Consider the following 13,872-nt stretch of genomic DNA (forward strand, 5'->3'; position numbering starts at 1 on the left):
TGTGTGCTATTCACTTAATATTTTTCCTCTCTTCTCATCCCATTTTCTTTACAGTCTACAAAGGATGGGAGCATCAAATACGTACTAGTTTACAGCATCCAATTCAAAAGCAGTTAATCATAATTAGGTCACCACACATCCACGGGCGAAGATGTGAAGGAAAACCAGTTCATGGAAAGCATCTGGAACATTTTTATTACATACCTATTACAATCATTTTGCAGAAAAGAATTAGAGTGTAATCTGTATTTGACGAATCTCATAAATATTAAAGAAATTTGCTTTATTTTTTGAGATGATTTTCTAATCTCACTTTGCTTCCAAGGTTTGAAATGTCTTATGTGATCCCTTCAATGGATGAAAGCTAAGATTTCAGGACTCACACTGTAAGCAAGCACAAAAACATTACTTGCTGTCTACACATACTCTCAGCTACAAGTGTTCAACACAAGGGGCACATGGATCTACAATCAGGCCTACGAATCCTAATTCGACCATGGCCAGGTGCGCCCTGGCACACCACCTCTTAATGACAACAGGTTACAACAGCTCTTTCACATCCAAGTACACGTGTATTCCACTATAACAAGTAGGAAATTTTTTTTTTTTTTTTTTTGGTGGGGGGGGGGGGGGGGTGGGGGGCGAGGAAAGGAGGGGGGCCACCATCAGTTCATGCATCACAACTAGTAAACCATTTAACAACACTGTGTTGATAGCTCATAGGAAATATATTCCAACCACACTACCAATGCAAAATAAAGTAACAAATTTGATAATTACCACATATATTTTGTTCAGAAAGTTACATTAATTTGTATAGAAACATTCTGGAACAAAACTGTTTGAGCAGAAATTTGCAAGATGCAACAGATCAGTAAATACAGCTTCCGTTTTGCTTTAGACATCTCGGTAATGAAAAAATTACTAAAGATGGCAAGAAAATGTACTATAAGGCTTAGTAAGAATTATTCTTCTGAGTCAGAAAAGGATTCACATCATTGGTCAAAAACTGACTAATTAGTCAAGCACTGTACAGATTTATGCAACAATTTGGTTTTGGAAATAACTTCTGGCAAGTAACAAGGTCAACTTAAACAACATTTTTGTATTTTAGGCCAGTTTAGTTCTTTTTCTCTTCTTGCCACTGAGCAAAGAGGTAGATATCAACTATGTAACATTTATTTGTGAAGCAGCACACACAAAGAAATAAAACCATCAACTCCTTCACTCAACTGCAATATGTTAGTAAAACTACTTTATAATTAAAAGCCGGTTCCTATACCACTTCGATACCAGCAGTAAGTTTCACAAGAACAGATCTACAATAATGGTTCCAGCGAAGATGTAAAATACAGTACACATCCCTTTGCCCAAATGAGCTTTACTACAGATGACCATCACACAGTTTACCATATTATAGACTAAGTTGTATTAATACTCTACTGGTATTACAAATACTACAGCACAGTTTGTATAACAGTAACTGCCATACTTACAGTCTACAATGGTATAAAACGCAGAGCAGAACGTAAAATTTAAAAAAAGAAATCTAGAATATGGAGAACTTATTTTTTACTTCTAAGTGGTTTTGTATATTTGGTTCAAATTATTATTTATTAGTCAAAATCTTGTTCCCCGGGAAACACATCACTTTTCCCACAAGACATTGAAACACGAAACATGATAGCAGCATATAGCAAAGTGACTGAGTTGAAGCTCAAACTGTATCTGTAGCCGAGGGGTACAGATCATGCTGTTATTCTCATTTTCAAAGAGTAAATAACAGTGTAAAGCACAGAAGAAACAAAATTTAAGAAGCTTGAAATGTATTATTAATTTTTTTCAAGCTACACAGATTCTTCTTTTCATAATATCACAGACACCTTCACTATGCCAACGAATTCACATAGTATTATTTCACACAACTACATTAGGCATAAAATTATTTTCTTTTGTTGTAATTACTTCCAAAACAAAAGGAATCTTTTAAATAAGCAGAGAATGAAGAACCATAACAACAAATGCAATTAAAACATAAGTAAGAACAGTTGCAAGACTAATACACAGCACAAAAATTTATTTTTTGATTGGTATTCAAGTTATACAACCAAAAATGATGCAAATTAAAATCTGCTATGAAGCCAATGCAGTTTTTATTAACAGCAAATAAATTTTCACAAATCAAAGTTTTAACCAAAAAGAACAAAACTCAATCAGAATGTAAGCTTTTTAATGTAAATAATTTTACAAAAGACAGAAAGGTTCACAAAGCAATATCTGGCATTATAAGTTTCCATTTTTTATAATACTGGGTGACATTCCTGCCATACACTATCTAAAAATAACTGGGATGGCAAACAAATATTCTTACATGCAGTACTTGGAACTGTGATGAACATCCATAAATGAGCTACAACATCAAGGCTAAAGCTACCACATTTAAACAGACGACACTTCTTCTTCTTCTTCATCATCACTCACATATTTACGTGAACTACGTTTTCTTCTACCTGATGTTCGAGCCTGAACTTCAGTTTTGCGAGTAGTATTCTTCAGTTTTATCTTCATTTTAACAGACGAATCTGCATCAGATATTACTTCTTCCTCAGGAACTTCTAGAAAACAAACAAATATTGCTCTTAGTGTAGTTCAGTTTTCCAATATGAATAAACTATAGATTAACATATGTATAACATTGTAAAGTCTCTCTTCAAATTAAACACAACAAACAAAATGGGAACAAGCTTGTTCTTCAAACAGGGAAACAATGTAAAGTAAAGTAATTGGAGAATGCTCACAGATTGCAGAAGAGTGGCTGATTATAAACATCCTATAAATAAAGGGCAAAATTAGTTTTCACACAGCACTAGTTTTATTATTATTATTATTATTATTATTACCACTACAAGTACCTCGTGCTCTTTCCTCTTCTTCAGATTCACCTTCATGTTCTAGTCTCTGCCTTGCATTTGTAAATACAGATTGCAGAACTATTGAATCCTCATGAATCAAAGATGCTTCTTCATTGTATGTTTGCGCGTTCTTACATAATGTCATAAACTCTTTTTCCAGTTCATCAAAGTCACTAAACTGAAATCAGTACATTGAACAAAAGGTTACAATAGATATGATATCAGCAAATAATTAAATATGTCTATAACAATATCTCACTGCAACATGCCATTGATTTTGGTGCATTCCAAGTGCAGCATTGGTCTTCTCCCAATTACCCCTCCCCCCCCCCCTCTCTCTCCACACACACACACACACACACACACACACACACACACACACACACACACACACACAGTGTAAAACTAATGTTAAAATATTAAAAATGACTTAAGGAATTACCTAAAATGTATGCAACAGGTAAATCGTTACACCAGCTATTCTGAAATGGAATGACGGAATGGTGGCACCAAACCTTCATATGTATAGCACACTCACTCACACAGATAGAAAAATGTATTAAGTCCCCACTTATCAATAAGCAGAACATTTTTAGTTAAATTTAGCATACTATAAATGGTGTGTCATGAGTATCAAATAGTAATGATCCCTCTTGTGAAGAGGAAACCATAAATTTGTGGCTTGTACCCCATCGAGATACACTGCTGGGCATTTTAATCAAGTTTCAGTGGCATTTTTCTGGTTTCAAGAATTTCCAAGAATTGATTAATACATTACTTTAACTTCATTAGTCAATTATGAGTTTACTGAGAGACGTTACGCAAACCTGTAGAGGCCCCACTGATGAAAGTGTCAGCCAGATCATTTTCCCAGACTCCCCCAAGTCCTGGTATCCAACACTACCTCTTTCTCAGAGTCTGACAACTGGAGAATGACAGAACCATTATCTACAGCAGACTGTTCCAACTCTGCCCCAATGGGGCACAGCTGCCTGCCTCACCTGTTGGGCAGGCACAAGTGCGTAGGCTGCCTGCAAGGAGACCATTTCACTGTTGTGTGGACACGACTAATTGTGTGGCATAGCTGACACTTGAAAATATTTCAGATATTGACACCTTAGACTTGGTAGAGAAGATAGTTGTGAAGATGACTTCCTGAAATAGCCCATTACCTTTTTACCTTTGAGGGAAAGAATAAAACTTAATTGATGAAAAAAATGGGTTTCCTCAGTGTCTCATGTACCATAAGGTGCATAATACATAGTGCACTATGATGAGCTGATCAGTGATGCATGAAAGTAACTAATTGCCACACTGAAGGGCAAAGTACAGGAATTTCAGGCGAGAAAATTCATATGCAGAGCATTGTGTGTCCTTCATAGTTATTAATTTTGATTACCACGTGAGATACATGCAATTAATTTTAGATTTCTGGTGAGGAGAAACATTCAACTAATGTGGCATTACTAAGAGCAAACTACAAAGTTGTGCATACCATTGCAACAAGTGACATACTGTTCTCAATGCTGCACTTGTTCAAATCATGTTTGCTCACCAGCACACAGTGCTTAATCATATGAGAGGTACAGCAATTTGAATTAGCTTGCCTCTCCAAGCAAACAGTTTCTCTTTAAACTTCCTGGCAGATTAAAACTGTGTGCCCGACCGAGACTCGAACTTGGGACCTTCGCCTTTCGCGGGCAAGTGCTCTACCATCTGAGCTACCGAAGCATGACTCACGACCGGTCCTCACAGCTTTACTTCTGCCAGTATCTCATCTCCTACCTTCCAAACTTTACAGAAGCTCTCCTGCGAACCATGCAGAACTAGTACTCCTGAAAGAAAGGATACTGCGGAGACATGGCTTAGCCACAGCCTGGGGAATGTTTCCAGAATGAGATTTTCACTCTGCAGCGGAGTGTGCGCTGATAGGAAACTTCCTGGCAGATTAAAACTGTGTGCCCGACCGAGACTCGAACTCGGGACCTTTGCCTTTCGCGGGCAAGTGCTCTACCATTTGAGCTACTGAAGCACGACTCATAACCGGTCCTCACAGCTTTACTTCTGCCAGTATCTCATCTCCTACCTTCCAAACTTTACAGAAGCTCTCCTGCGAACCATGCAGTTTCTCTTTAGATGTATGACATGGTTGTAGATCTGGAAAATCAACTGAAGCAGAAAGGTCAGGCTTTTATTGTTTACTAACTATTACTTGATAAACTACAGATGTAACAGACAATGCACAGCTTGCAGTATTTATATGGCGTGTTGACTCAGAACTAAAGATTTTCTAAGTGCTATTAGATGTGAAACCAATGTATTACACAATCACAGGTGGCGATACATACAATGCATCATGTTACTTCCTTGCACATACACCTTGCAAAATAACCACAAGAGGAAAATCACAGAAATTCATGCTTATGCAGAGTCTTATCAACAGTCGTTAGACCTACACTTCATTCACGACTGCAACAAAAAATTATCCCCACCCCTCATTGAAATAGAGGTTGCAGAGAATAAATGTAGATGTAGGTCCATAGCCTGAAAGTGCCAGATTCAAAAAGTGTCTCCTAATGTCTGCAATTATAGATGATAAACATAAACTGTTTAAAATCCTCTTAGGTAAAAACCTACATCCTCTAGTTACACGTAGCTGGAATGTCTTCATTAAGAATGATACACATAAGCTAGTACATAAAAACTACAGATTACACTTTAATATAACAATTTCATTCACTGAGTGATCAACTTTATAACTGTGCTGGGTGGGTGGATTGGGCAATTTTGCAACTTGCTCTTCTGCAGGGATATGATCCCTGTGGCAAGGGTTTGGGAGTGGGAGTGGCATAGGGATGGACTAAGATGTTAAGTAGGATGTCCCTCATTTCAGAGCACAGCAACAGGTAATCACAGTCCTGGTGAAGGACAGGTTTCACTTGTTCCAGTTCACAGTGATAATGGGTGATGATGGGGGCACTCTTTTGTAGCTGATACTTGGGCATGGTGCGAGGATTAGGGATTTCCCATGCCATATCCTCACACACCCCTAATCCTCCAACACACCCAAGAATCTGGTACAAGGGACTGCCTCCTCATCACACAATTTTACCTTGGACTGGAACAACTGAAACATGTTCTTCCCCAGGGTTGTCATTATCTATCATCATGCCCTGAAATGAGGGACCTCCTACTCAAGATCCTTCCCAGCCCTCTGGAAGTGATATTCCATCTCCCACCCAACGTACACAACATCCTGGATCACCCCCATGCCACTCCTATGACCTGCCAATCTTCCCATTCGGCACTTCGTACTCCAGTCCAGTCACAGGCTTATCCTAACTACTGAGAGATAGGGCCACCTATGAAAACATCCATATCACATTGCCATCTTTGCTGTAATCATTACACACCTTTTTGTGTCAAAACGACAATCAACTAGCTGTCCACCAGAATGAATGTTCACTGTCAAACTGTGGCCTAAAACAAAGTTGACCACCTAGGGCAAAACATGTAGCTCAGCACAAAATGCTCGATTTCAATGGATGCTTTACAACTCCGGTCACCTGGGTCCTTCCATTCACCACTAGCTTTTCTGAACTATGCAGATGGGAATTATCCTTGCAACATATTCTTTGCTTCTGTAATGCTCCTGGCTTCAATCGCTCGTAACCCACTGTCCCCACACCCTCCCAACAGTTTTTCCTTCCTCTGTCCTATCATCCCCTCCCAATTCACATCTCCACATAATCTTCATCGTACGCTGCTCTCCACTGGCTCTTGCACTCACACATCACGTGCCTAGTGCATACACCTCCACCCCTCACTCCCACATTCCTAGCCAGCAACATCAGCTGCCCCCTTCAAGTTGATAGCTACCTCCCACCCCCTTCCTGCCTCCCAAATCTCCCTCCCTCTACCCACTCCTCCTGGCTCAACCCCCATCCCACCCAGTCCATCTGTCGAACTGTAATCACAACATTGTGCATCCAGTCCACAATATGTATGGGCACAGATTCAACACTTCTGCTATTTGGTGATGGTCTCCTTTACTCCTAAATTATTTACAAATAATAACTTGTGTCAGAAAATGAGATACACCCCTCATTCCAAATTTTATTTTTAAACCTGCAGTAGAGTGTGTGCTAAAATGTGCTGATGTAGCATAGTGGAAATGGTGTATCGCAAGTCTAAAACTGTAATGATCCATCTGGCAACGAGAAAGGCACAGATTTGCAGCTTGTATTCTGCCCAGATACAGCACTGGGCAATTTAATTACGTTTCAGATTATTGTAAGGTGCAGACCCAGGACTTGAACCTCAATCTTTGCTTTCCGCTGGCAAAGCTCTACTGTGAGTCATTTGAGCACGTCACAGATTGAGTCCAAACTTCAATCTTCTGCTACGATTCTGTTGCTTTCCAAGCCTCAACCATTTTTCACCACATTTGGAAGTGTTGTTCTATTACAGATTAGATAATTGATAGTTTGGAAAATCACAAGATAAATACTGGAAAATTGGAGCTTTAAGTAAGTCCATGAAATGTGATAAGTGGCTCAGGTCTGCCTGTAAAGGCAATGGTCCAGTTTAATCTGCATCTACATTTATGAGATAAGCACTGATACATGTGAATAGTTTAAATTGTGAAAATAATTAGTTTTTTAATCTAATATCTGGAGTTCTCCCTCAATCTCTAAAAAAAGGAATAACTTTTTGTTTTTAAAACAGATATCTACTTCTGACATGCAAGTAGCATCAGCAAATCCATTACCTTATTTTCATCGATTCTCTGAAGAATTTTCTTGATATCCAAAGGTTTCTTGATTATTTCATAATAATCGGGCAATTCTCGCCGTGAAGGAAGTTTCATGAATGGATCACTGAGCACACGGCCATCACTGCAAAATGATAATGAGGCATCAATAAAAGATTTTATTGTATTTCTAGGGGCTCTTAAGAATTGTCATAGGTATTCATCAATCAGAAATGGTTCAAATGGCTTTAAGCACTATGAGATTTAACATCTGAGGCGATCAGTCCCATAGACTTAGAACTACTTAAACCTAACGAACCTAAGGACAACATAAACATCCACGCCCGTGGCAGGATTCGAACCTGCGACTGTAGCAGCAGCGCGGTTCTGGACTGAAGCGCCTAGAACCGCTCAGCTACAGCATCCGGCATTCATCAATCAAGCATGAATGAATACTCTTAGTAGTAATTCAATTACTGCTTCAACAAAAGCAAGAGAAATATTCCAAATACATGACTGACTGCTGTGTGAACTTGTGTTTGATGTGTGGAAACAGAAGTATCAGTTTAGGTTAACTGAGAAAACCATTCAAAAATAACCAAACTGGTATCACAGTCAATGTACTTCTTCCTATAGGTAGTTTGTAATTCCAATAGCCATGGGTAAGGAAAGAAGTTAGCCCTTATTACAATATAACACACAATTATTTTCTCAACAATTAATGGAAAATATCTGAAACTTTTTAAGAAAAGATACATAATCTCCTATGAAAAGGGGCATAATTTTAACAGAACAACTCACTTTAGAAAGCATAAATGATAATTAAAAGTAAAACAACTTTCTTACAATAAATATGGATGAAATAAATAAGATGAAAACTTGAAATAGAATTTTATAATGTTCTGACTGAGCAGTATTGCTAGTAGGCGATACTTAAATTCTTCTGTAGCTTCCACTTATACAAAGAAATTTATTTTGATTCTGCAGCTGAAGTGAAGATCTTACTTCAGACTGATTGGCTTTGTTATTTAATTCACTCTCATTTAATTTCTCATAGAAACATGTGTTGTATCACTGCACCCTATTTAACTGCCTTTATAGGCAGCATAGCTGCAGTGGTTCAATTTTGTTTACATTTTATCTTACCTTAGATCAGCCTATTTGGTGCGCAGTGTGCTAAAATCAAGCAATCAATATTTTAATAGTGTAGCTCAATACTGCCAGAAGCACTACTCTGGTTCAGCTCAAACCACTAGAGACAATACATAATATACATAAATGCAATACATAATCCAAGGCACATTTATCAGCTGTTGTGGTTCATAAATTTTCAGGTCACATTAGTTAGCTTTAATCCCTATAAATCTCCATGTGTTAACTACTAATTTTGTAGCAGGAGGAAAAAAAGATACAAACTGTCCTTTATATTGTAGAAGAGCAAGAATTAACTGCTGTTAATGAACAGCTTGGAACTACATTGTTCAAATACAAATACCTTCAGGCAGCTGTCCCACAAATCTAGTATCTCAGGTCTTGCCTGCAGTACTCCAGCAGCTGCAATGCAGTAGCAAGCTCACAGTGGGACATGGGCTGGCAGACGAGACAATCAAATTGAGCAAGGAAGACATGGCAAACAATTGTTTACCAAAATGACAAGTCTTAGAGAACACCAGAGCTGGCTATATTTTTCATCCCCAACACTAGTTAATACAGTAGATATTATTCCATTAGAGCAGGGTCGGCCATGGTGCGCAAAACTGCATGTGTGCACAAGGTGCCGCACACCTGTGGGCTGGGGCTCAGCCTACCTCGCCACTATCTGGCACGCCTGAGCTTTCTTGGGTCCATCTCAGTGCAGCGCAACATATTATGTGACACTGTGATGCAATGCTGTTTTTCCCGGCATACAGTACAGTAATTTTCGATTGATATGACTTTATTCCGCTTGGCAGAATCATACTGCCAACTCTGTTTCTCCAGGCTATTTTCTAGTTGTTTCAAGAAACTTTGAAAGTACAGTGGCTGTTGCAGTGAAATATACACTCAAAAAGAGGCTGTCTAGTGAGTTAGTTACATGTTTCACAGATAATTTGAATGATTCTTTTATCATACATCACTTGAATGATTCTTTTATCAAAAGTTGTGGAAGGAGTCAGTTTAGAGTATATTTATTTATGTTTAGTTAACATTCATAGATATATTATTTTTTTATGCTACTCATGCAACTACACTTAAAACTTTTTTTTTAATTTTTTGTTTTTTAAACTAAAAAACAGGCTACCACTTTTCAAACAGAAAATTTTTCACTGTATATCAGATTTTTATGTTATTAGCCAAATGATCAAAGGTTTTTATTGCTGCATGTTGAACTTCTTTCTGAGCCTGTGACAGCTTTAATAATGGGTAACAAAGGTTGTTTTTCCCACTATAGTTTGATACACGAACGACGATAGTTCACGCAAATCACAGCATGGATAGGGATTTTATTGTTACTGGCTCCAAGTGACAGCTGTGGTATCTGCATACACATGCTTTGGGCTTGAAAAAAAGGGTCTATCCTGCAAATTCTGTCTCTCACTTGCCTATGTAGAATTTGTCGCTTACCATGAGTACCAATGATGATAGCTCGCAACAATTGGATAATAATCCATGAAATAACTCACTATGAACACATTTAATCTCACATTGGCAATGAAATTCACAGCAGAGCACACAGAACACTATTAAATGCTCATTAGCTGTCAGGGAATGTGTGAGGTTGGGGTACAGAAGAAGCCTAAGCTCAACCACCACCATTTGTGACTCCAGCTATAAGTGTTGTAGGTATGGACCTCACTATTCTCCTTAAATTGTGATAGATTATTTATGATGAATTTCATCAGTGTATATATGTGTTCTGATATGTAGCTCTTTGAAGAGGTACCTACATGACGTCCACGTGTGAACACCACAAATTATTCTTACTGCACAATCAATACTTTCTTTCTCAGTGGTGAGCTACCCAAGAAAATTTCATTAGACATTGTTGAACAGAAGATATGAAAAATACATCAGAAGGTTAATTCATTTGTTTCCAAGATTAGCAATTATACGAAGATCAGAAGTAGCTGAACTTAACTGTTTGATAAGCTCAGTAACACGCTTCTTCACTTCAAGTTTTCATCAAAAATTTGGATCATTCCACCCTATTTTGTGACTCCAGCTCATGTGCTACATCAATTGTTGGTATGAATATTTACAGAACTGAATATATGTCTTTTTCAAAATTGAGTGTGAGCCCATTTTCTGAGAACCACCTAATAATTCTTTGGAAAATATCAATTACATTCTCTTCTATTGTTTTCTGTCTAATAGGATTTATTAAAACATTAGCACCATCTGCAAAAAGTACCAATTCTGGTTGTTGAATGTGGCGTGGAAGGTTATTCACGTTGTATAAGGTATAGAAGTGGACCCAAAATTGAGCCCTGTGGGACATTTACGATTTTTTCCCGTCAATAAAATTTTCTACCCTTTCAACATTATTTGAATTATTCAGCACAACTTTTTGCATTCTATTGTTAAGTATGGTTCAAAATAGCTGTGTGTAAAACTGTCAGTTCCATAAAACTTGTGTTTCCCTAAGAGGGCAACATAATCTACACAGTCAGTTGTCTTGGAAAGATTGCAAAAATTTGGACTGGTGATATTTCTTTTTTTAACATTTGTACTATTTGATGGGTGAATGTATAAGTAGCATTCTCAGCTGAGCAACCCTTCTGGAATCCGAACTGAGGTATGCTGAGTGCATTGTTTTTACTTTGGTGATGAATGAGCAAATACATTGTTGGATCTAAAAAGGTGCTGTGCTGCACAGTGAGCCAATCCCAACATGAGCAAGCCATGTAAATCACTATATTTCTTCTGTTTGTATTTGTATATATTTGCTTGTAGAAATCTAATTTATTTACAGTCCATCCACTGTTCCTTATTTTTAGCTGGCAACCAATGTCATTAAAAGCAAACTACAAAATAGCACTCAAGATTGCCAGATCAAATAAACCTTTCAGTGATAGCAAGTTGATGAAAGAATACATTACTCAGGCAGTGGAACTCTTGATACCATGGGATGTATAGAAGTTTTGTGGAATTAGTCTTTCACAAAAAACAATAACTCGTCATCAGCTTTCATGGCAGAACATGTCCACAGGCAGTTAAATGACAATGCCAACAAGTTCATTGAGTTCTCAATTTCAGATACAGCGCAGCTTGTGAATTATGTTTGTGGAGCCAATAGCAATTCACAATTGACAGAGGAACTGTTAGATCTGGTGCCACTTAGATTAGATTAGATTAATACTAGTTCCATGGATCATGAATACGATATTTCGAAATGATGTGGAACAAGTCAAATTTTCAATACATGACATAATTAAGTTAATTTAACAACATACTTAAGTTAATATAACAACTTTTTTATTTTTTGTGTGTTTTTTATATTTTTTTATTTTTTACTTTTTTTATAATTTTTTGTTTGTTTTTTTCTTTTTTTCTTAATTTATATCTAAAAATTCCTCTATGGAGTAGAAGGAGTTGTCATTCAGAAATTCTTTTAATTTCTTCTTAAATACTTATTGGTTATCTGTCAGACTTTTGATACTATTTGGTAAGTGACCAAAGACTTTAGTGGCAGTATAATTCACCCCTTTCTGTGCCAAAGTTAGATTTAATCTTGAATAGTGAAGATCATCCTTTCTCCTAGTATTGTAGTTATGCACACGGCTATTACTTTTGAATTGGGTTTGGTTGTTAATAACAAATTTCATAAGAGAGTATATATACTGAGAAGCTACTGTGAATATCCTTAGATCCTTAAATAAATGTCTGCAGGATGATCTTGGGTGGACTCCAGCTATTATTCTGATTACACGCTTTTGGGCAATAAATACTTTATTCCTCAGTGATGAATTACCCCAAAATATAATGCCATATGAAAGCAATGAGTGAAAATAGGCGTAGTAAGCTACTTTACTAAGATGTTTATCACCAAAATTTGCAATGACCCTTATTGCATAAGTAGCTGAACTCAAACGTTTCAGCAGATCATCAATGTGTTTCTTCCAATTTAATCTCTCATCAATGGACACACCTAAAAATTTGGAATATTCTACCTTAGCTATATGCTTCTGATTAAGGTCTATATTTATTAATGGCGTCATACCATTCACTGTATGGAACTGTATGTACTGTGTCTTATCAAAATTCAGTGAGAGAGACAATAAGAAGGATTGACTAGCTGAAAACTATTAAAGCGGCAATTAAAGTGACTGGCCTGAACTGGAACATATTAGTCTCAGTTACCACCTAGAGTGCACCAGCAATGATGGAGTGCAAAATAGGCTTGCGGCATTGCTTTGGGGGGAAAAAAAAGAAAAACTACAGTGCTCAACAGATGATTTGTACCAGATTCATTTGTTTTGTATATCAATAAACATTTTGTGCTAAATTTACAGGTATGGCACATTTCATGAAATTAGAGTCTGAATAGCAAATTTTCTGAAGTCACATTGGTTATTACACCACCAGTTTCAGCAGTTTTTGATCAAAGTGAACGTAAAGTATGGAGACATTAGTTACTACTGTGAAGTTTGGTGGTTAAATCGAAGGGCACAACTGGAATTATTTTACAATTTAAGACCTGATATTGTGCAGTTTATGAAGGAAAAAGGAAAGCAGGTACCAAAATCAGAAGATCCAGGCTGGACTGCAGGCTTCACATTTTTAGTAGACTTGACTGCACATTTGAAAAGTCTCAGTAAAAAGTTGCAAAGAAAATCAAATTGTGGAAGGCACAACTTCTGACAACTACATCACCCATTTCTCTTAAGGAAAATATGAACTTTGAAGAAATACAGGAACAGTTTTCAAAGCAATTTCAGGACATTGTCAACCTCACGTATGTGTTTTGAGATTTTTTGCTGTTTCAGTTGAAAGTGTCCATGCACATTTGCAAATAGAACCGATCAATCTGCAGTGTAATTCTTGATTAAAAGACAAATTCCTTTGCATTAAAACTGTCCAGAACTTCTGCAAAGGTTTTCTTCGGGAAGAGGAATGAGGCTGCAAAAGTGATATTAATGTTCAAATTAACATGTGTGTGTGTGTGTGTGTGTGTGTGTGTGTGTGTGTGTGTGTGTGTGTGTGTGTGTAAGATTTTTTTCCCAATAA

At 37.2% G+C, this 13,872-nt stretch overlaps 1 protein-coding gene across 3 annotated transcripts in view; it reads right to left on the bottom strand.

Annotated features, from left to right (window-relative positions):
• Window positions 1–2,057: 2,057 nt before the first annotated feature.
• Window positions 2,058–13,872, bottom strand: part of LOC126184368 (ATP-dependent helicase brm) — a 437,613-nt gene continuing 425,798 nt past the window's right edge. For all 3 annotated transcript variants that reach the window (XM_049926751.1, XM_049926752.1, XM_049926750.1), the window contains 3 exons: window positions 7,684–7,810; window positions 2,913–3,090; window positions 2,058–2,615 (listed from right to left, as the gene is read on the bottom strand). In XM_049926751.1, coding sequence (XP_049782708.1) covers window positions 2,440–2,615; window positions 2,913–3,090; window positions 7,684–7,810 — 481 coding nt within the window. In that variant the 3' untranslated portion in view covers window positions 2,058–2,439. The remainder of the gene's footprint in view (window positions 2,616–2,912; window positions 3,091–7,683; window positions 7,811–13,872) is intronic.

Source organism: Schistocerca cancellata, chromosome 4, assembly GCF_023864275.1.
Source record: "Schistocerca cancellata isolate TAMUIC-IGC-003103 chromosome 4, iqSchCanc2.1, whole genome shotgun sequence".
Taxonomy (NCBI): Eukaryota; Metazoa; Arthropoda; class Insecta; order Orthoptera; family Acrididae; genus Schistocerca; species Schistocerca cancellata.